The sequence below is a fragment of the Ascidiella aspersa genome, chromosome 5 (genome assembly GCF_963924565.1).
Source record: "Ascidiella aspersa chromosome 5, kaAscAspe10.2, whole genome shotgun sequence".
Classification (NCBI taxonomy): Eukaryota; Metazoa; Chordata; class Ascidiacea; order Phlebobranchia; family Ascidiidae; genus Ascidiella; species Ascidiella aspersa.
Genome location: NC_139451.1, coordinates 22316132 through 22340616, shown reverse-complemented (window position 1 = coordinate 22340616; position 24485 = coordinate 22316132). Strand labels below are relative to the sequence as shown.

At 36.6% G+C, this 24485-nt stretch overlaps 1 protein-coding gene across 1 annotated transcript; it reads left to right on the top strand.

The window, feature by feature from the left end:
• The first annotated feature begins 193 nt into the window (after positions 1 to 193).
• On the top strand, positions 194 to 23778 carry LOC146145425 (uncharacterized). Its single transcript, XM_083390561.1, has 21 exons — positions 194 to 430; positions 1221 to 1368; positions 1839 to 2008; positions 5301 to 5381; positions 13165 to 13306; positions 13738 to 13839; positions 14621 to 14719; positions 14982 to 15118; positions 15265 to 15411; positions 15756 to 15844; positions 16376 to 16496; positions 16894 to 17103; positions 17548 to 17667; positions 18169 to 18304; positions 18877 to 18947; positions 19458 to 19567; positions 20639 to 20846; positions 21520 to 21649; positions 22185 to 22345; positions 22837 to 23007; positions 23602 to 23778. Exons 1-21 carry the CDS (start codon positions 194 to 196, stop codon positions 23776 to 23778), a joined length of 2967 nt encoding a protein of 988 aa, XP_083246687.1.
• Positions 23779 to 24485: the final 707 nt, after the last annotated feature.

Genomic DNA, 24485 nt, shown 5'->3' with positions numbered 1-24485 from the left:
AAAAACATCTTGAGTGTAATTTAAACTTCTTTTATTCTTTTGTGCTATTACTACAAATCTGTTATAAAACATTTAAAGTTTACCAAAACGTTACCTTCATAAAGCCGTAACGTTAAATAACTGACATGAAGTCTGTGACAAGTGACTTCATCGCAAGTGCAGTACCGGTGAAATAGAATCGTGGAGATTAGGAATGGTCGATCTGTTCGTTTCGAAAAGATTTATTTTGTTTTTGATGCATATAGTGCCTCGGTGTGGGTTTTACACCCTTGGAAATCCGGGCGAGTTTAAAACTCCCAACTATCCTCAACCGCTCCCGGCGAACAGCAAGTGCGGCTGGATAGCAATCAGAAATCCAGTCTTGCAGTCTGAGAGTTTTGTCTTATCCGTACGTTTCACAAGCGTGCTGAAAAGCAGCGACGTCTTTCAGGTACAGTATAGCGTTGTTTTTCTTTTCTTTTGACTAAAATTCCCCAAACGATAACATAACTTTTTATGAAATAAGCTATTGCTGCCAGGCATAATATATAACGGAGTGTTGCTCTTCCAGCAGTATATATAAGTGATCGACGTTTTGACGTGCTATACAGAACGTCTTCATCAGGACACTAACGTATCGTGCAAAACAGATTCCTTATAAATCGCACGTCGAAACGTCGATCTATTATATATACTGCTGGAAGAGCAACACTCCGTTATAACTTTTCATGACTAACATCGAGTTTCATGTTATTTAATAAAAGGCTAAATTTAATAGAAGAGCATAAATACATGGTTGTACTAAAATATTTATCAGATCATTAACCGGTTATATGCGAAACTCAATAAATTTTAGTTTCCAAAAAATAATTATACTTTAAGGTACAATTACGTGATATTTTTTAAAAACTGGAAAAGAGACAGATTCTTCCAAGAGCTTACTCTCTTCTTCTAAAACAGGTTGCATTCGCCCTAATATAAAATATTTAACCGAATTAACCTGACCTGGAAAAAATATTTACTGTTTTATCTGGAAATTTTCTACCGCAATAATGAACGTGAGTATAAGCTCAGTAAGTTTTAAACACTGTACGGCATACGCAACAGACTTCACTATATGCCTAAGCTTACAGGGATATAACGTAAATATATGCTCGAGCGAGTTTTCAACACTAAGTGTACGGTTAACGATATGTTAAATTTTGCGTTGCTCTACTAAGATATGCATGTGTTTCAAAAAGGTTTACAACGATAACAAACCACTAATTACTGTGGATCTGCAAAACACAACGACCAAAGAGTTTGCCGGCACCAAAAGTCTTCGCATATTCTACGCAACTGGAAACACCAGCGGCGGTCCGTCGTTCACAGCAACGCACAAATACGGAGGTAAGTAGGCCTATAACGTAAAATTTTTCTTACTCGCTCTTTGGATCTCGAGCATAACCATAAAGTTAGCGAAACTCAAGGGCTAATACAGAATCCGTATATGATAAAGGTCTTTCTTAATGTACAGGCAAACCTCTTGTAGAACTGCATTGAACACAACGGCAATATTTGCTCAAGTTTTCGGAGAAAAAACAACGTTTAGTATCGCAGTTCATTTGTCGTCTAAACAGACAAAAAGAGAGAGAGGTTTTCAAATGTAGGCGTAAACAAATTGTAACGTCTTGATAGCGCAAAGCGCTATCGAACGACCTAACATGCAGCACAACGAAACGCAAATTCACGAATACAACAAATACAGACACACCACACTTATGTTGCAAAATTCAGGGTTCAAAATGTGATACGGTAAAACAGAACCGAAGTCATTTTCGACAAGTTTGTTTCTCAATAAACCCATTTTTGTCGCGTAGCGTGTAATACGACGTTATACGCTTCTCCGGATATTCAGAAGTTCACAACACCCGGATATCCCCAACTAATGAGCAATACGGAATGCTCTTGGAACATACTCGCTTCCAGTCCATCCAAAACATGTCACTTAAGCCTGAGTGACTTCAGCCAGAGCGTTGCCAACACAGAGGTAAGGATTAATAAAATTTCCAAATGTGGAAATATGTGGCAAGCTTTCTAACACTTATTCACCTGGCGAACCCAATCAAAGCAGAACACGAAACATTGAAAAACCAAGCTTCGCAAATTACTCTTATATTAAAAAATTCAGTACTCATACAGAGTGTTAACTGTACACAAGCTTACAAATTATTTATGACAATTAAAACCCTTATGTCCTCAGCCAATAGTATTAAACCATGGCTAAATCATTAATTGAAAAATTGATGCGGAAGTTCGCTTTTAAACGAAATTTCTAGTCATAGGAAATTAGTAACAACATATAGTTTCGCAATTGTCAAAAGGCACATGGTCATGCAAATATTTTTAACTTCCGTGCTCTGCATATAGTATCCCTATTTTTCACTTTCTCTTGGAAAAAATTAGAAACAAGTGTTTCTCAATGGATTTGTATTAGTTCGGGTCTACATATCAACAGAAAAAAGTTCCAGCTCATCCGGCCTGGGGAAAGTCCCCATTGGTTTCCTGCTTTGCATTTACAGCATATTGATTTTAATAGGGCTACCATATTTTCAGCACCCAAAAAGAGGACATTTTGCTACGAAGAGAGTTATAAGTGAAGATTTAAAACCCTACGTTTTAAAGTGAATAGTCACACACGCTTTAATAATTGGCCTTTTTAAATGTGAGGTTCGGTTGCAATTTTTCTGGCGCAATGTTTGCAACAACAATGAAGAAGGTAGAACATATAAGGCAATTTCAGCATTTTTCGTGGCTACAGTATTTTTTTGGAAATAAATACCAAGTCTCGCCTAAAAGGTTGAAAGTATAAGCAACTAACTTGAAACATGTTGGGCATTTTTGAGCGTCCTCGGAGGACCATTTACTTTTCTTGAGAAAAGAGGACAAATCCAGATAGTTAAAGAATGGCAACTGCCAGTTGTCGTCAGACTCGGAGGATTTCATCTCCTAAAGAGCTTTTTGGGTTGTATTAGACTTATAATGGCGGGTTAAGGTTTGGAAGATGTGGCCTACTTGGCCTTTTATATGGCCCGCATACTGTCACTCATATGTTAAAGGGAGCTGCATATTCAAAATCTCTCCGAGTCCATTTTTTTAGCAAATGCAGCTGTTAATCGTACAATGATGACACGAGACGAAAATGTTAGTCTTAGTAGGCCTATATCGATACAGTAAATAGAACAATCGAGAAAATCAAGCAAGTATCAAGAACATCAAAGCTCTGGGCTTTATATATCATGATACGTTATCACTTGTTAGGCAATACCTAGCCGCAAGACGATTGAGACCACCTTCAGACAGTAGCATCTATGCGACGATTTGTTACTGCGATTGACAAGGAATTCCTCTAGTTGTTCCACGATACGTGAAGTGTAAACCAACCACGTCTATAACAGGGGTCGGCAACCTACGGCCCGCGGGCCGGATCCGCCCGCCAATGTAATTCATCCGGCCCGCCGCCTCTTTGACAAACTAAGCACGAGTCCATTTAAAATACTTTTTGACTATTTTAACTACGTAAGTGCGAAAAACTTTCGCGCTTCGCGCTAATAGACCTTCTACATTCGGTTTGTTTACGTTTTGATGCTGTCTTTTGAAGTTTTGAACTAGATCAGCGCTTCTTTACCGTTGCGCCATTTTTTGTGCGGCCCGCAGAGACCTTTCTGGGGTTAGTTTTGGCCCGCGACTAGAAAAAGGTTGCCGACCGTCTATAACGTGAACATTTGATCAAATTTAGATTTTTCTGTTTTTCTCATTAACTTGTCCATCCTAAACAAAGCTAATGGAACAGGTGTCATCTCATATTTAAATGCTCTTTCGATGTCTCTATCTCTTTCAGCAAGAACAATAAGTCGGTTAAAGAGAACTGTTTTTTTTTCAACGTAAACCCTTTTAGGTCCAACGTTTATATGTTTTTCAAGAGAACTTGGTGGTTTACTTTCATAGAAGTTTTAAAAGGTTCGAGGTGAGTAGCATGGTCCAAAATTTCTTGGATAATTTGACCAATATGCCACGCTTGTTCACAATTAACAGAATTTGTGTCGGTTGTAGTCAGATCCATTCGTCCGAAACATCTCGTATGTATGTGGAAATTTGTCTTTTAGTCAAACATTTCTAGTAGATATAGCCTTCCACTTTTGACATAATGGCCATCACTGGCTGCTGCAAATATGTAAAGCATAGATGCTACTGTCTGAAGGTGGTGTCAATCGTCCTGCGGCTAGTTATTGCCTAACAAGTCATTATATGTCCAATACAACACAAAAAGCTCTTCAGGAGATGAAATCCTCCGAGAGACGACAACTGGCAGTTGCCTTTCTTTAACTATCTGTATTGATTTAATCCACAATGGCTGATCGAAGTTTATTATTACGGGAATATCATGTGAACAGCTAGATATACATTTTCTGGGTATAGTATAAAAACTGTTGACATCATTTGGGGATCATTTGGATCATTAAGAATGATCGGCAGAAACTCGATCGTCGACTTCTCCACCAAACCGGTATGATACTTGTGCATAAATCCAGACCAGTTAGGATGACTTATGTTGGTCAGTGCATTAGGTAATCATACATTCAGCCATATAAGATCTGTTGTTTTAAATAAAATTTCCGTTTTCATATCTATAAGTTGTTTGATTGGAATATACCTCCTAACTGAAAGTAGGCCATGTTTCGCAGCCATATTTAAAGCATAATAAAGGCCAAGCGAACATCACGTGCATAAATACATACTTGTACTGATAATAGTAAATTGAAAACAAATTTGTCCTAAATAGCTAGTTTTAAATACAAATATTACAAACACTGACGATCTGAAAACTAAATAAATAAATAAATATTGAATTACACCTGATGGGGAATTCCCGCACCTCGACACCCCGTCTATAGTCTTCACGACTAACTAAGGTTTAAAATGCTCTATTTGGCTCCTTAACCCTCAAACCATTTACTTTAACACCATAATCTCTTTCATAAATGATGTAGAAGCTGAGATATGAGCAAAAACCTGTATTTTATGGCGGCCATTTTGAAAATCCAAAATGGGGACTTTCCCCAGGCCGGATGAGCTGGAACTTTTTTTTGGTTGCTATGTAGACCCCAAAAGATACAAATCGAGAGCAACACTTGTTTCTAATTTTTTCCAAGATTGGTCCTATTTTGCTCGAAAATAAGCATACTAATAGCTGTGAGTATAGTTACACGTCTTCGGACGTAGAGATAAAGCTTATAATTCCGGAAGAATAAAATCGCACTAAACTTTTGTCTGTTTTTCAGATTTGGTTTGATGGAAACTTCGGCGGTACATTTACAGGATATGTATCAAAAAATTTAAACTTCATTGGACGAAACTTGACTGTAAGGTTTACTTCAACTTACTCACGGCCAGGATTTATCGGTCATTATCAAGAAGGTATTTACCGACTCCAGCCATAAGGCAGACGTCACAACAAAATCAGCATTAGCATAAAACACAGTTAGGAATAAGACCTAATTAGGGGGAAAAAACAGCAGCACCTCAACGGCACTGTATAATCCAGGGCGCCCAAACGTCGACATCAAAACGGCCGATGCCAGACATGTGTCGTTTTTAACCCCTCCCTACAGCTTAGACGTGATTTTGTACATTAAGGCTTTATTCCGGCGAATTTACGAATTTTTTGGACAGGTTAAGGTCATAGTCAGACAATTTTAGTTTTGTTGTGTTTATTAGACCTACTCCGACCTACTCCGTTTAAGTCGTTGACCCTTATATTATGTTATTATGGATTATTCTGATTTAGATATTGTTGGCTAGTGGGTCGTATTGTGTGTTCTCATATATGCCAGAATTATAAATTATTATGTACCTTTACACCAAAACTTACATACTTTCCTAAAACTTTTTTTCGTAATCAAGCTACAACTTAAATCTGTCGTTTAGTTTAGGCCAAAGTTCCCTAATAAGTTTAAGTACTCCGAGACTGAAACAGGATTAAATTAATTAAAAATGAAATGTTAAAGACTGCATCTATAACCTAACTATGTGAATGATCAGCTAATTGTTTCGTCAAATAACTATTGATTCTTTAGGATAATTGTATATCATTTTTGCCTAAGAGTTCTGATTCATTTTTGCTTCACTGTCTAATTTGTTTTTGCCGTATGTTTTGTACATTTGTCCCAAACGTTTGTGCCGTTGTCGTACGGCGCTTTGTTATTGGAGGGATAACATTCTCAGAAAGAAATGCGTCCTCCCCCAGTTTGGTATCCGATATCGCGCCTTAGAGTTTTTATAGGAGCTATTAACGAGGCCCGTCTGTAAACATATCACTAGCTGATATTCAGAAACATGCATGAATAGTTGTCTCACAATTTATTTTGATTTGTAGTTGAGAACTGCGGCTTTCTAACCAACTCAACTGTGGGAAATATTAGTTCACCGAATTACCCAGACGTGGCTACGCCAGGCCTTAAATGCCAATGGACGGTTATGTCGTCGCTAGGAGCGGTGACAGGCTCAAAATTATTTTCTCTTGAGTTAAGAAACTATAATTTCCAAAAAGATAAAGACACTTTTCAGGTAAAACATGTTAACATAGGTTTTTCAACAGTAATTGTCACACAGTCTGCCTGCTCTTAACAGTTCTTTAAATTTTGTAAAATAATTTCGGTTTATAAACTGTTCCTACCAGGCATAGTAATATAAATAAAAAAACAGCTCTGGTAATCTGGTAAGTTCAATAACAAATTACAATTACCAGAGGAGCTGTTTTTGGTTTATATAATTTCGGTTATTGGTAAAAAAAGTTGACATTATTCAACTTGTTTGGAAATCGTTAGGACAATTTTGTTGCGGAACTTACTACGCAACCTACACTTGACTACAGTATTAACACTTGACTTTCTTCTCTGTTTCAGTTGTATAACGGCAAGAGTGATTTAATGGCAAGACGTTCCGACAACTCGACAGCAGTTAGATTTTACGAAAAGGGGGCGTTTCTTCGCGTATTTTATGCTACCTCGACATCAACTCGAAGCAATTTCTTTGCCACACACCAACTTGAAAGTAAAATGCATGATACACAACCTTTGACTTTCTTAAAATTTTGTTTGAATGTTGTGACAACAAGGGTAATGCTTTTACAAGATAATTTTATTCCAGATGGGTAACTTTAGCGATCTTCTACAGGTATATTCCTTCTAACACCAGGAAACCTATTAAAATAAGTCATATACTTATGTATATGCAAGTTACATGTATTAAATCAAACGCCACTTTTTATCAGATTGCAAGGTTTACTCAATTCTGATCAATGCTAGTCGTTTTTCGAAACATTTCTATGATAGAGAAAAAAGAAACCGGGAAATAATTTATTTTTACAGCATGCGGGGGGAATCTTACAGCAAGGCAAGAACAACAGGCTTTGGTTTCACCAGGTTATCCAATAAAGTACATTGGTATAATATCTTGCACTTGGACAATACATGTCATACCAGACAGGAGCATTTACATCAGCTTGCTGTATATGGACAGCTCGTCACTTGGGGTAATTTTAAGAGGCCTTTTGGTATATTTCTCGCAGCCTTGGCGCCTTGCGTTTTTCAATAAACTTTTTAGAGACGTTAGTTTAAGTCTATACTATCCTAAAACGATGCTCAAACTTTATGTCCCAATAGTCGTGTTTACATGTGCAATATTTTAACTTGATGTAGCACAATTGTTCGATTAGATAGGGGCTAGACCAGGGGTGTCCAACAAGCGGCACGCGTGCCAAATGTGGCACGCGACCTAATAAAAAATGGCACGCAAGTGCCCCTAAATACTTAGTTTGTTATTCAGCCAATTAAAAAAAGTAAAAAATACTTAATTTTTTATACAGTAAATTGCCATTGTTTATTCACAATATAAAACAATCGCTGCAATTACGACAACTAACAATTACTTCTAATACTATGACATTATATTGTAGTGGAGGCTAGCATTCACATAACTATTAAGTTTAAAAAAGTCAGCTCACCAACTGATATTTAGAAGCAGTAATGCGCACTGCTAACTACACGTTTTATTATTAGTAAAAAAACGCTTTTATTATCAGAAAGAATTAGTTACTAAACTTTGGCACGGGAAGAGGTTATAGGATACAAAATTGGCACGCCAGTATGTTTGAGTTGGACACCCCTGGGCTAGACCCTTTGTACCATACACCATAATGGTTTATTTAATCCAAATGTTGTAAAATAATTCGAGCTGGAATGTCAAACTTACTCGACTAAATGGTTTCTAGTTTTTGTTTAATTGAGGAAAATGTTGAACATATTTTAAAATAATTACTATTACTATACTGTTTCTCTCGTAATGTGACTTTCTTTAAATATGTTGTGCATGCCCGGCAATTCGCATAATTTTTGGAACATTTGACATCGACGTTTGGAAGCTGCTAAACATATCTTCATTTTGTAAAATTCGTTTGGTTTTGTAAATTTCTACACATAATCCTAATTTTGTTATACAACAATGAATAAATCATTTACAATCTGTCACAAAATGGCTGTCAGATAAACTCTATACTGTAAAACTATTATGATATTGTTGAAACTATAGATCTTGTAAATATGATCGACAATACATAAACGTAAGCGCAACCAAAGTTTGCAGCAAAAATATATGGACATATTACAGCATAAAATAAATACCGGTAGTTTCGTTAACTCCTACGACAACTTTACTTTTGGCACCGTTTTGGACAAAGTGGTATGAACACTTTGACCAAAAATTCGCACAATGAAATCTATTTAGCTGAAAATTTATGATTTCAGATAAAGAGCGGGAACGTACAAATAGCTGTAGCCAACTCTTACCAACCTAGGGTTAACACCGTTGTCCACAATTCCTCTGCACAAATTGTATTCAAAGGCAATTCCGGGGAAGGATTTGTTTTAAACTACACAATGGGTAAGTCTAGTTGCAAAAAAAGTTTCTGAGGTGACCTTGCACAAGCTTTTAGCATTCATGAATTTATAGAGTAGGCAATTTAGTGTACGAATTACGCGTAAGGATTTTTAAAGTAGAAAAATGATACAATTCGAACGATAATAGAAAAATGCCAACAAACTATTTCAACCGCGGTACTCGGCAGACTTGGACAACTAGATTTATTTTAGCTTTTTAAAATTAGATTAGAATTAAAATTAGAGCATTTCAGTTTTTTTTCAAATTAGATTAGAATTAGAATTAGATCATTTTGAGTTTTTTCAAATTAGATTAGAATTAGAATTACCGAATTCTTAAAAAAACGAATTTAAGCTAAAACTATATTTTATTATTCACAATCAATTACATTTAAATCGAGACGTATTTAAAAGGAATGTGTAGGTCAATTATGTGTGTGCTAATTTTTAAGCATTTTAGCATAGCATATGATTTTTAGTCCGTGAAAATTGCGTTTCAACTACAGAGTTTGAATTCAAATTCTTTGTTTTCACTAAGAGACTAAAAATGTCGTTGGACAAAGTAGGATTTTTGGTAAAATCCAAATTAGATTAGAACTAAAATTAGAACACACAAGCAATTGGCCGCATTTTGCTCTAATTCATTGAATTAGAAAACTAGAATTATCTAGTTGTCCAAGTCTTCTCTGAGGATGGTTTTGTCATTCTCAGTTTTGGTAAATCAGTTAATATTGTAAAACGTTCAACAGTGCAAAAGGCTGACATGAAGTTACACAACCAGTCAATTTGACAAAAATATATATTCATGCACCACTGCATTATGATAATTGTGCACTAAATTAACTACTTTTATATTGTTCGTTACCTCTCAGGCTAAAAACCTGTAAAACTTTCGGCAAAAAAAACAACTGCCACTTAACTCAATCGGTGTCCCTTTTGAAATTACAGTTCGCACCTGCGGGTTTATCAACACGAACATACAACAGGAAAGGTCGTTCCCCAATTCAACACAGATAACAAACGGGGTTCAAAGAAGACCATGTTTTTGGAGATTTCCCGGCAGTTATGGCAAACTTTTAAAAATGCGTATGACTTTGCTGCGAAATCGAGATCGTGGTGAATTGCTGGAGGTATGTACAGTTGTACACATAAACAAAATCCAGCAAAAAAACTATATTAACAGAATCAAACTTATTTTAATGATAGACAGTGTATATAATGTAACATCGTGTCATTATGTTATAACTAAAAGGTATACGGTCGACTAGAAAAGTTCGAGAACATGCTGAACGAAACACTGCAGCAAGTTGAATTTTACAGTCAAACTAAGCTGACGGTTTTTTGGTATGCAACAGAAAACAACTGGAAAGACCCGCTTTTTAAGGCGTCTTACAAGACTCAAGGTGTTTTATTGAAAATCTATAATATTTCGTTTTACTTTCAACTGATATAACGTTTAAATTACGTACGCAGTGTGCACCGGAACGATGGTTGCAAACGCTACAACTCAGCACTTAACAATCGGAAACAACGTCAGAACATACGCGGCGTATACAAGTTGCTATTGGACAATAATAACCACCAACAACAAAAAGAGCATTTACTTTCAAGTTTCGGCAAACTTCAACGACAATTCGTCCAAAACAGTGAATGTATACCTGCCGCCAAAATTTGTAGCTTACAGTCACAGCATGTATAACATTTACGCGAATTCGATCCAGGAAAAGTTTACAATCCTCCTAAAGAAACTAAGCCTTCCAAAGCAAGTTTGTGCCACTATTCAAGTGTATAACACGCGAGAACGTTTGCATATATATCAAATGGGTTCGGATATTTAGCGGCACACTTAAATAAAATTGTATGTGCTTCTTATTAAATAGGAGGATTTTTAAGTTTTTTCCCTGTTATAGCAAAGTTTTTAATCATAAAGTCAAAATGAATTTCAACAGCGTATAAAAGATATTATTATATAGGCTAACCATATTTAACATTTCAATTTGGTACCATTACTTACAAAAGATGGATAAGAAAAATCCATAAAAACTTATTTGCTTCAGTTCCAGCAATCAAGGAATATGTTGCTGATTTCGTTCCGATACTCAGTGCAAAATGTCCAATTCATTTCGCACGGAAGTTTTAATTTTTTACAATTTACATGGTCCAATTCCGGGGGTCGCTTTCGGCTAAGACATTCTTTTATAGAAGGTAAAACACGGTACATTTTATTGTAAAGACCAGATGGTAAAGTAAAAGTATACTTAACTGTTTACCAGTCGATCGATGCGGATTTGAAACGACAAACAACAATGGAACAGTTACGTCTCCATCATATCCAGCAAGTGCAAATTCAAGCCTTATATGCGGTTGGACATTAGGAAGATGGGGCGCGACAATGTTTATAAACTTCACTGCGTTGCATATTGAGCCTGGTGATGAAATGCTGGTAAGACACAACTCTTCTAACTTCTTTAGTTTCGCCTTTGTCAATGCTCTTAAAACGCGAGCGTGTTGACAAACAAAGAGAGGTCAATGGCTTACTTATATTGGTAAATTGAGCTACCCGAATATTAACCCTTGGGATTTTAAGGATCTTGTCAATCTTGCGATCTGTCACAAACTTAATTATCGAACCCTTATGTCCCTAATGATTGAGCGATGCATTTGGCCGCGGAAACCTCTGTTTTACATCGAGCTTGCCTTATACTGATTGTCGTACCTTCCAATAAACGTTTTGTTCGAGTAACTAGAGTTAAACCCTTTTCTTAGCATCTATATTTTTAGGGATTGCGTCCTAAACTCGCCTTGACTTTATTTTCTTGGGCAAGATGTTTATTGCACAGAGCTGCAGTCAATATAAGGCAAAAACAAATGCCTTTAGGCTGTATCTTGCCTCTAACAAGAGATGGCAAACTGTGCTAACAATGCGTCCGATCCGCTCGGTCTACCCGCCGATTGCCGACGCTATACCATGCCATACAAATAACCCAAAATCGGGCACAAAAAAACACGCAGCGCTGAGAAAACGGAGGCTACAAAAGTCACACAGTTCCTTCTTTCCCAGGGAAAACGAGCCGGTGAATAGCCTGTCTAAAACGGCGGTTCCCGAACCCAAACGCATCACTTAATCATGCACACAAAAGGGTAGCGATAACTAAATTCGTGACACAGTTCTTGCGATCCTTGTAATCCTTAGAATTCTTGGGTTTTTGCGGTCCAGTATATTTTGGATGCCCCGATTACAACTTAACGCTTTATTCCTATAAAATAACAGATATACGACAACACGATGTTACTCAACAGTGGGCCAACAAAAAACTCAACAATATTTTACTCCGGTTCAATTTTGAGAATCGTGTTTAAAACTTCGCGTAACAGCAAAGGCAGTTATTTTTCTGCCAACCACTCTTCTGCAAGTAAGTTTTTATCCTATTAGTGATAGTATGTAATTCTGTATCTGCGCGACGAGCCAAAATATGTTTTTAGGATGTTCGTCATTACCAGGGCTAGACTCCAAGTTTATAGTACCCTAGACGTTTTTTTACATTTTCAATAAAACTTTTAAACGTTTTTGTGCAAAACGAGCTGACAAATGTCGTGTTTTTTTCTTCAGTACTCATTGTTCTTAATTAACAATTTTCTCATTTAATGTATCTTTAACTGGCTGCAAACATACTTGTATACATGTTCGATTACATTGTTTAGACTTTGGAAATTGTGCAATCATTCTGACGGCCAACGATAGTTTGCAAGTCATTTCTTCCCCTGGCTATCCATATACATACGAAATGTGGTCCAGATGTCATTGGACAATTAACAGCTCAAATCCTTTGGGTTTTATTTTCATCACAATAGTCAATTTGGATGTGTACAATAGGACAGCAAACCTCAGGGTAGGTATAGTTGGAGACCGGTGTAAAACATTTCTTGGTTTTGTGGCAAAATAAACAAAATAATAAATTAAACTGAAATACTACAAAAACGTAAATAAGGGTTTTTTTATCGGTTTACTTTCGTAAATATTCTATAAAGAGCATTAAAATGGGATTTACTCTATTTTTAACAAGTAAGGTAAGCAACATATATTGAGAAATATGTTTAAGATTTGAACAATTACATCTAACGTACTGAGAAGGCTTTACAGTAACAAACGCCCTAATCATTAGGGCCTAATGGTTTCAAAAACCCGCTTAGCAACGTTGCCTTGGCACAGATAAATGACGCTGACAAACAAATATTCTATGGAGACCGACCAGTGAAGAACGTTAAGATCATCAGCAAAAAGCGAGCTTTCTTATCTTTTAATGCCCCGGGCTTCAACGGGGGTCGAGGCTTTACCCTAAACTACCGAGAAGGTGTGTGATCTAAGTTTGCCTAATTTTGGCGAAATTTAAATTTACGAAATTTTCACACGACGTAATTAGCTAAAATTTATTTTTAAAAGTAGGCCTATACGATAAGGCTAACTTTTTCTCAATCGTTAAACGTGTAAAACGGCAAACAAACTGTTGCTCTTAATTGCGGCTGTGTCGTTTATCCACATATATCAGTAGAAAACTAATGGTACTTTATAATTAGGATTATGTCCAACAAATGTTTCTTCAAATTGTCACGCCAAGGCTAGCTGTAGTGTTGGGGCTAACAACGTTTGGGAATGCAAGTGTAACGCAGGCTATCAAGGAGATGGAAAAACTTGCACAAGTACGTACATTACAAAGTTCCTAATGCTTGTTAATGTTGTATAAACCAATAATGTTTTTTGAGTTTTTAATACCCTTCGTGGCAGTATCTTGCAAAGAACAGTCAATTCAACATCAGGGAGGAAGCTTCAAATTCGTAACGACCCCGGTTGGATTTTCCGCTGTCTCGAAACAAACCTGTCCTGACGGTAATAGTTTGCTCATAAGACGGATGTTTTCATCCCAGTTCTTCGCTAAATAAAAAATCATTTAAATATTCCTAAGTTTAAAATATAATACAAAATAAACGAATGGCTATATAGATTACAAGGCAAACTCAACCGATAGAAAAAAACGTCCAACCGACACATTTTATTCTACCGATAAAGTTTGATTTTTCAACATCGTCGTTTAAGGCCCATGATATAATAGCCTACTTGTAATAGTTGTGCACTACGTCTTACTGTGTAATGATGCTAAATGCAGAAACCGTTGACTATGTATTTTGGCAGTTATTATTATTGTTTGGCCACAGATTAGTGGAGAAGTTATTAATTTATATAATAGATTGGTTATAGATTTACGCTGTCGTCAAATTGGCAGGGAAAGCAATCTTACTTGCACGCAGTGCATTACTGCTAAACGTCAAACCAGTTACTGTTTCTAACGAAAAAAAGAAGTGCTATTTACTTTGGCTTCCGCACGTATTAAAGTTAACAACTCTTAGTTTTTTGTTCCTAAAAAATAATAATAATTTAATCAATATGTTGACCAGAATAAGAATAGCCAATTTTCATAGTATAATATTTATTTTGGAGGCAATGACTTTATTTTAACTTGACTTGAAAAGGCAATAACTTGGTTAGCAGATGATTTGGTATTTTTTGCAAGTTTCTCGACTCGGTACTGAGTTGTTGTTCAGCAAATTGCTTGATTAAAACTTTTATTTTTTGATATGACTTATTAACAACACCGCCTGTTCGCTTCTAGGGCGGGCAAAGGCTTTCGCAATCTGTCACCTCACAACATTACGACTAATTGCACCAGTTGAAGTTGGGCCACGTGGACCAGTTGAACTAGTTGAGACAGGTATGTATCAGTTTTGATATAGGCCGTACACCGGTTGCATGAATACTAAGTTGATGTTTGGTAAACATTTTCAACCGAAAGTGAGTCATTTCGTATTTCCCGAAGCCTAAGAAACGCGTTATACAACAGTGCGAAAAATTCAAAACAGGCTACAGTTTTTCACGTTCAGCGAGAGAAATGTCGTTTTGGATAATCGGGTTTTACTACTGTAGTTGAGTGTTGGAATGCAATCGTTTTGAAAGTTTTTTCCCCTTATAATTAGAGCTTCCATCCCTTGAAGTGATGCAACCGCCAACACTACCAACAACAACATCCGATCAGGGAACTTTAGGAAACATTTCAGTTGTTAATTGTTCGTTGAACCTCTTACAATTTATTCACGAGAGAAGTGCAAAGAAGGTAAGCGGCGTTGCTAAAGTTTGTACCACTTTTCCATCTGACAGTTTTGTGACCACAGAAGCCGACGCCGTGATATTATACCTATTGTATAGCTATACTAGAAACGATGTCCTTGAACTAACCACTGAGCATTATTGTACATAAAGGAAGCTGCAACGACAGAATCGGTGGCTGAGTCAGTTGCAACTATAAAGCTACTGACATCAACGAAAAAAAGTCTGACAGAAAACGAAACGACGGCAGTAGCGCAAACGTTAAGCCTTTTAAGCAAAAAAGATCCCACAAAAGTAAAGGTGCGTGGCGAAAACTTAACTTTGTTTGTTTAATTTTTTGAGAAATAACTTTAACGCACGCCTAGCCTTGCAGATATAGTTACAAAACAGTTCCAATGAATGTCCATTTAAATATAAGATTACCGGTAAAAATAGCAAAAGCTAAGCGTCAATTGACTTAATAATGCTAATATTAAAAAGTGAAACGTATGCGTATGCACGAAATTCAAAATATTATCCAAGAAAATTTCATTTCCCAATATTGTTTTACATTTTTTATGAATATACATGTGATATATCTATTTGTATTTACGTGCTTTGAACGGTTTTAGTTCAAAGTATTTTTCGGCAATTTATCCTTACAGATAACGTTGTCCACTCTCTACGACACACTTCTCATAACTGACAAGGTTTCAACATCGATTGCTTCAGAAAATTCAAAGCTAGGCAAAAGGTAAACGAATGGTGAAGTGAGTTAAACTTCGAAACAGTCAAAATGTCAAAATATGCAAATGACTTGACTTAAATCTATATGACAATTGACTTAAGTGCTCCGGTTGAATAGCATGTCAGTAAAATTTAGGTATAAACTTACGCGCATTTGGTTACTTATAAAAGTTAGAACTTATTTATTTAGTGGTTGTGATATGATAACAGGCTAGAAATAGAACACTGTTAACATTTTTAATAGTTGAAAACATAAGGTTTTGATGATTATGACTTGATATGGTATGGTAATTCTAACAGTTGCAATTTCTTGGTATGTAACGACTTGTTACAGGAAATGTTATGTTAATAATAACCCGACTTTTGACTGAGGTCATATATTTGTTTCAAACACTGTAACTGGTATCCTTTGGTGAAGTAGATAGTGAAAGTCCATAATCTATTACCATATTTTTCTATTAGTTTAAAGGTGACTTTTTTAAGTTTGTGGTACATTCCATAAACGAACAACGATATACCTTAACCGTTATATGTGTAGAAAATCCACACGACAACAACAGCAAACGTTGATCAAAGTTTTGCAAGACTTTGTAGGCCGCGTCGAAATGCAAGAAAATCAAACCACGATAACCTTGGACACTCGGGGTCTTGCTGTGGAGGTAAGTTTACCAAGTTTTATAGACTTTACAGGGCCAAAAGTCCGTTTTTTATGGCATTTAATGAGATGAATGTTTTATTAATGGGGGTATCATTACACACTTGAAATTATTAAAAACTTAGCAAACCTGTAAATGTTTAAAATTATATGTATTACTTAAATGAGCTTGGTCAAAACAAATTAGAAGAAAAAAAAAACTCTTGTAAATTATACAGCTATGTGAACACGTGAAAAAGGCTATACTATCTTATCGAAATTTATAACTTTGTGTAAAGAAAAGTTTACAATGTTCAACCGTTTACATTTTTAAGAGGAAACTTTTTCGTGAAATCAATCGCAAAATTCGACCTGGAAGAGCAGGACTGCCTCAAACGTGTAAAAGTCAATTACTGTTCCAGGTCACCATGCAAACCAAGGTGGCCGAGCGCTTCAATGACGTCACTTTTCAACCTCGTGACGCGACGGGGGCGCTTTACGTACCCCCGATAAGCGCCTTGGTTCCGGGCAGTTTGCTGGATTCGATTTCAAGCGAAAGCAGTGCAAGGGTGTCGTTCATCCTTCACAAAACAAACAGCCTATTTCCCCCAGGAGACGGTAAATTGAGCAAGGTGAAGCTTTAAAATTTTAAAATTAAGCTTAAAAAATTTAAAACACTGCTGTTAATTTTCAGGTTTCAGTTATTCACTTACTCCTTAGGATGCAACAAAGCTTACTTATAAATAGATAATAAAAGATTATTGTATTTTAGTGTATGGATCAGTCAAGTCAAGTATAGTTGTATAAGCAATTAGGAACAGAGTACCAATTGATTTAAACCTAATTTAACAAGAATTTAAAGCCAAAACGGGGTTTGGTAACAAAAAAAAAAATTCTTGCCCTAAATAGTCATATAATTCACAAACAAATCTTTCGATTAAACTAAAAGATCGACGAAATCTGATAGCGGAGTCCATGGCCGCTTTATTCCTGTCGCGTATCTGATTTTCTTAATGCGAAACTTTTCAATAAAACATGTTTCGGTTTGATTGCAAACCACAAAGTTATGTATTCAGGTTCTATCAGTGCACGTTAAACCAGCAAAGGCGGTAGGAAACCAACAGCCAATCACCATAACCTTTAACAACGTCACCGAACGACAAGGGAGTGTTCCGCTAAAATCAAATCGTCTGAAGGTAGGCAAAGATTTGTGTAAAATAGGCCTTATGTACGTTCAGGCTGGATCATGCCTTATATAGGCCCTATGCACTTAAGACTTTGGTGTCCTATATGTGTTAGTACAACCACGATAAACCACACAAAATATTATCGAAATTTAATAAAAATTAAAAGTAAACAAACCTGGGTCAGTATTACGGTCTGAATCGTCTGGCCAACTCGAATTGTTTAATTAAACACTAAGGCAGTAAGGCACCATTGAAAGTTCGGCGAAAGCAAAACTATAAGTCGCACACCCTTCCCTTGGTGTCCTATAAGCACGTGCTTATTTTGCGTAATTGGTAATCCAGCCCTAACTACGTTACACCATTCGAATTGGGTGAATAAAAACAAATGTTGACAACCAGGTCGATCACCAGACACGCCGTCGAGGAGCAAGCTATTAAATATACTCTTAAGTGTAGTGAAACCTGGCTGGTTTCTTGTTTGTTAACCTGTGCTCTGCGCAAATTCGCCAGGAAAACGTGACAAGGACGATGTGCGTATCTTTGGATAAAGATTTCCGCTGGACTTCCGATAACTGCAAGCTGGTGTTGGACCAAGGGGCGGGTAACAGTTCGAAACCAAGGCGCCGTCGAGATTTGGAAAGTGAACGTAAGTGGTTTATATAAGCTGTTGGTACCGCGCATAATAGCAATATTAATCAAAAACCGCTCCTCTGATAATTGTAATTGTTATTCTAAGTTTCGGCAACCTCTTTAAATCGCCTTCTTCAGGTTTATTTAAAATGGTTTATTTTAGCTAGCATCTTAACCTATCTGAACACTTTCATAGGACGAAAATCTCACGAAATACACGTTAAAAAATCAAATAGGTCTTTTGCAAAAAACACCAAAAATGTAAAACTAACTGAAATAACTACAGTTCGTCATATTATAATGCATATCACATTTAGTTTTACAAAGACCTTTTTGCTACGTGATTGCTGGTTTTGGAACAAATAACCTTGCCTAATTATTGGGGATATATGTCGGTTTGCTTAATATTAAAAAAGGTTTTTATTTGTTACTAAATAGTCCAAATATTTGTCATATAATTTCTTTACATACTTAATAAAAGGAGATTTCTTACCCAAGAAAGTGAATTTAAAAGAAGATAATATTTTGAAATAGGAACAGTAGAAATATACTTCATGAAGAAGTTTTGTTGTTCTTTTATATTTTCAGACTTACATGAAGACCGGGATTCGGGTCCCCAATTTGAGTATTACCAGTTCGGTCACTTCGCAATGATCATAGTAAGTGTTTAAGGCAGGTGCTTGAAGCACTAACAAATAAGCCATATCTAATATTTTGTTTAACCAAACGATTACAATAATTATTATTAGAATACTTTGAAACAATATTCAAGTGTTTTCTCAGTAATTTTACTAAAATATAATAGTCTTAATATTCGACGGATATTGATGTTTCACTGTTAACAAATGTTCCTTCAAAACAACTTTTAAAGATGGTTTAAACTTTAAACAGTGTAAAAATTCAAGAAAAAATTTAACGACAAAACACAAAAAATAAATTAGATTGGCTTACTTTGAACAAAGTGACTCTCGATTTGTAATTTCTGTACATCGTTTGTTCTTAATCTCTAAATGTACATCCAGAATCATTTGTTTTTGCAATTTACCTCAACACATGTTTTATAACATTTCTTTGAAACAATTTTTTTTGGGTTGTTCGACCCCGGCATATTTCAAAAGTCTCTTGCCAATAGACCGCAAGCCAGGGTGTAAAACTCTGAATCTGCGCAGAAATCAGCGGTCCTTCCATCGGCGCACGCACTTCATGTGGCAACGATAGTGGGCTGTTCGATCTCGATGGCAAGTCTGTTGGCAACCTTTATCATCTACTGTAGTATCGCGTAAGCCTAGTTCTTATTACATCTAGAACAATTGCTCTGCAGTGCTCTTTTTCCGGTAAAGGTTGATAGCGTAGTACAGTGCTCTTCAACCGGTGTGCACGGTGCACCCTTGCATTAAAATATGCATGGGGTGCACCAGTGCGAAAGGTATACAAGGGTGCATCACAAACTTTTAATGAAATATTAATATTTAACACTGAATGCTGTTTATGACATGCAATAGTAGGCTACTCGCAAGAAGCCTGCAGCCATAATCGAACTCTCACCGACAGTGTTTAAAACTTCGGCAGCTCCGCTCGGTTTGATTAACATGATGATATTGTTAAACATAATGATTTTTTAAATCGCTGTTTACCTCAGTTACCTTTTAGATGAACAGGGTGCGTGAAACTTTAGTGGGCACCCAAACCAAAAAATGTTAAAGAGCACTGGTTTAGTAGACCAATGCTACCATTGTGTGCTGGGGAACACTAGCCACACTAGCGTGTTTCTAAAAATTATAGTGCGCCAAATTTTTGTAATCTGTCGTAATATTGTTGTTTTGCAGGTGTGCCGCAAATATTTTTTTGGATTTTACTAGTGTGCTGCAAGTCTCCAAAGCTTAAAAAACACTGGTTTACCCCTACAAAGACACACAAAAACTCTTCGACCTCTAAGTTCACCATCACAAAACCTAAAACACCGGCATTTCACTTTAGCAAGCCAAATACGTCGAACGTGCAAACCGTATAGAAGATAAAATAAGGTCATATATTAAAACAACAGCAAATTGACTCAACTATTAGGTCATTACATCACTGCAAATACTTAATGAGTCACTTGTTCAGACAGGACTGCGAAGTCGGTTAAAAATTACCCAAGTCCGACTTCGGCCAAAAAAATAAGCTCGAGTCCGAGTTCCGAGTCCGATTCCGGACAAATATGAGATTTCGTAGAGTCCCGAATCCAGCTTAGACTCTACAGCCTGCATTTCACCCATTTACTTAACTAAATACGGTTGATTTTTAACAATCCACTTATGGGGGTATTTTTTGTGTTGGTATCCCATTCGTAACCTTACATCTCTTACAGGCAGCTCCGCATAAAGAAGCCCACATTTTACCTTCTCAACATCTGCGTGTGTCTCTTCGTTGCAAACCTGGTTTTCGTGGTGGGACACGGCAGCGTTGGCAAGCGAGTCGAGTGCTACCTCTCCACCGCCATTTTGCACTACTTCCTTCTGGCCGCTTGGTTTTGGACGAGCGCGAACGCCTACGACTTGTACAGCGCGTTGGTCAAGGTCAGTGCCAAACGGTGTTGTAATGACATAAGTGATAGACTTTTACTGTTTTCAATTATCTTGATTATAAGTCTTTTACGTTAAGTGACTGGAACTGGCTCGAGCCTTCTATGTAAAGCGACTAAACTTCTTTAAGTCATCCGGACAAATGACTTGGCCTGGACATTATATTAAAAACACACTTTTGTAAAAATTGCGAGTTTACTTATCTACGCGTAATAGTGTTTGCTTACGAGTATAAAATAAGTTAATGCATTTTATTACTTTTTACACGCCTTTTTTAATTACTTTATTTGACGTAGTAATGGCCTGAACTGCAACTATTTATATATTTAAATAATTTAAATAATGACACGAATGGGACTTGACTTGTTATTTATTTATAATCGCGTAAATTTAAATAAGTTTCAAATCACTTTAAGTTTAGCTTTTATATCGGATGACATTCTGAGAATTTGTATAAAGATTTAGATTAAATAGAAAGTATATTATCGATTGGGAATTTCAAAACTAAGAAAAGTCGTGTGTTACACGATTTACAAGAAGATCTTGACTACAAGAATGTAAAACATTTCTGATATCCACACCAGAATGTGTTGAACAATTTGTTTATATTGCTTAATTCCCAGGCCACACTGTACTAATTAAGCTAAAACGGTTTGTCGATTTCCAGGTTATGCGAACATCTGCTCAGAAGATACGCACAGTGGCAGCGGTTACCTCCTACGTCATACCACTGGTTGTTGTCTTAATAAACGCCGGAGTGACAATATTTTCCCTTGACGCAAAACTGTACAGGCCAGGTAAAATAAATAAAAATATTGGAAAAAAATTAAAGTAGAAAGGAAGTAATGGCTGACACTTAGACTTAAAACTAGGTGTACGCCAATAAAAAGAGAGCAAAGACAAAGTCTGCCTAACACAAATAATAAATAAAGGCCGCTACATTTTCCTTGTGTAATCCAGGGCTCCCTAAACTTTATAAACGGAGTGCGACACTATTATATTAGAACCCGCCAGCACGTTGTAAAATGGTAAACATTTCTTTATGTCTGCCATAGTAACTGCAATTACTATATCAGTTGGGGATTGCGTTTCGCGTAGGTTTTGACGGTTGCATGTCAATAGTCAAAAAGTGTACAATAATTATATACATACTGTAAATATATGACATATACAACATCTTGTGTAAAGTTGGTGTAGGCCTAAACGCGACACCTACTACTCGTTGCGTACCACCAAGGCTACGATCCTTAATTTGGACATCTCTGTCTTAACTTATACGAATAAAAGTTGTAATGTGCGGTGAAATAAGTAAACAATGCATTTAATTGATAGACGACAACCTGTTTAACTCTGCATACCGTGCGAGGCACATCTGCTGGCTCCACCTCTACTCGCTTAACTTCGGCTTTCTGCTGCCGGTCGGACTCCTGGCCCTCTTCAACTTCTGTCTCTTCATCGTGGTTTTCAGCAGCTTGACTTGCCGCAAGCAACAGGTGGGGAAGTGGTTTGTAAAGTGTTTTTGGTCACCGAAACGCTCTGTCAAAATATAACCTACTTCGGTAATTACATAAGAGAATTGGAATTTAGACTTTGGAAGCTGCATTAAAGTCTCTTATTTTCCTGGGGGCCACCAAAGGCAACTTTAAAAACCTAATGAAGAGAAAAGTAAAGTCTTCGTTTTAAACGTATAAGTTCAGTTTTTCATTGTGCATGGGCATCAAACACTTAACAAAAGCGTCAACTGTTATACCAAAAAAAACAAACTGAATCATACGGCACGGTTGTTTTGTTCATTTCTGCTGAATGTCTTAATGCTCAAATATAACAAAGGTTGGTCTCGTAAAAAAAATGCAAAACAACATCATTGGCACGTTTATATGATATTTAGAAAACGTTTGTTGTATTCTTATAGAATCCAAATTCACAGAAACTTAACTTATATGACTTCAAATATTAACACAATAGTCTTTTCTATTACGTACAGATCCGCTCCACAGCACAAGGTAGGAGCAGCGCTCAAGATTTCATGCTGGCTGTCACCTTAATCCTTATGTTGGGACTCACCTGGGTGTTTGGATTTCTTATGCTGGTGTCGGAAAACGTCTCTTACCTGGAGGCAATGTCCTGGCTGTTTACTATTGTGAATTCACTCCAGGTAAGAAATAGCAATAGTGGGGCGCCAGATTTGTTGAGTGTTTTTAGCAAACTTTTAGAAAATGGGATGGCTAAACCTAGCGGATTTGTTGAATGAGTAGAGAAATTAAGTGTGCTTTTTTCCTAATTTACTTGTCATCTGTTTGTTAAGTTTTGCTACTTGAGCCCTTAGATCAGGGATTCTTAAACATTGTTTACCGCGGAGCCCTAAAATTTTTTTAGGCTCGCTTGGACCACGGTAGGCAAAGAAATTTAATCACAATACAAATGACTTTATAAATCTGCTGATTTCGGTCCAAACATGTGAAAATGAAATGGAGTCTTTACATTCAGTCCAAAAGCGTTTTAATTTTAATTCAACTGTTTTCTTTGATATATTTATTACTTCTTAATTATTCACTAATATTTAAATTAGACGTTCATTAATCCCCTAAAACTAGTTCACAGACCACGAAGGGGTCCATGGATCCCAGTTTAAGAACCACTGCCTTAGAGAAATGTTCATTGGCTGCTATCATACGACTTTTATGCTTCCAATAGTGTTAACGTTTGTTCATGATACCTTTAAACGAGTTGACCATATTAACCGTCACAGGGATTCTTCATTTTCTTGGTCAACTGCGTTCGCAACCCGTCGGTGAGGAGTCTATGGCTGGGGCCAATAGCAAAAGCGTGTGGTTGCGCAACCGATACAGCAACCTCTTCAAAACGCACCAGTTCCACCGCTTCAGGGCAAAGAACGAAATCGAACCCAGACACTTCACAGATGTAATGGGAGTCATAAACAATGGAGGATCTGTTTTTAACCTTTATTATAACAATGTTTTAAACTCGGTAGGGGTTAATGGTTAGCAAGGGGACGTGAAAGAATGACTATAAAAAGACTAGCTAACTAATGGCCAGTTAGTCATCTGTTCATACGCTTTATTTATTTAGTATTATATTTATCCAGTCGGAATACTTTTTCAAGCTTAAATTTTTATGTATAGATGTCCAACCGATTTAAATTTGTTTGTGAAATTCATCCACGGTTTGCGATTTTTACATTAAAGTAAAATTACATTGGTTATCAACAAGAGATAAACTCCTCAAGCAAATTTTGGCCTAATAACTCTAAAAAGAATGTTAAACGTTTATATTTTATGTATATTGCTTGCTTGAGCACAGCAATGACGTCATTTGGTATTGTGTAGAACCGCGATATTTTGATCCAACATATCGGGCACCGGTATCGGAATTAAATGTCAAGTATCGGAAATCCCTAGATGTGATATCTATTAACACTGTACAGTCTTGTCTGCTGGGCCGTCTCTTTCGTGTAAGAAGCGATTATCGTATAACGCCATAATTACATGTATTTCGTAGCTGCGAAACTTATTATTCAGAACTGGGAAATGCCAATGCTCACGACCAAACAAGGTTTTGTTTAAGCTTCGAAAATACATAACAAAAACGTAAGCTGTAATATGCTTTAACCGT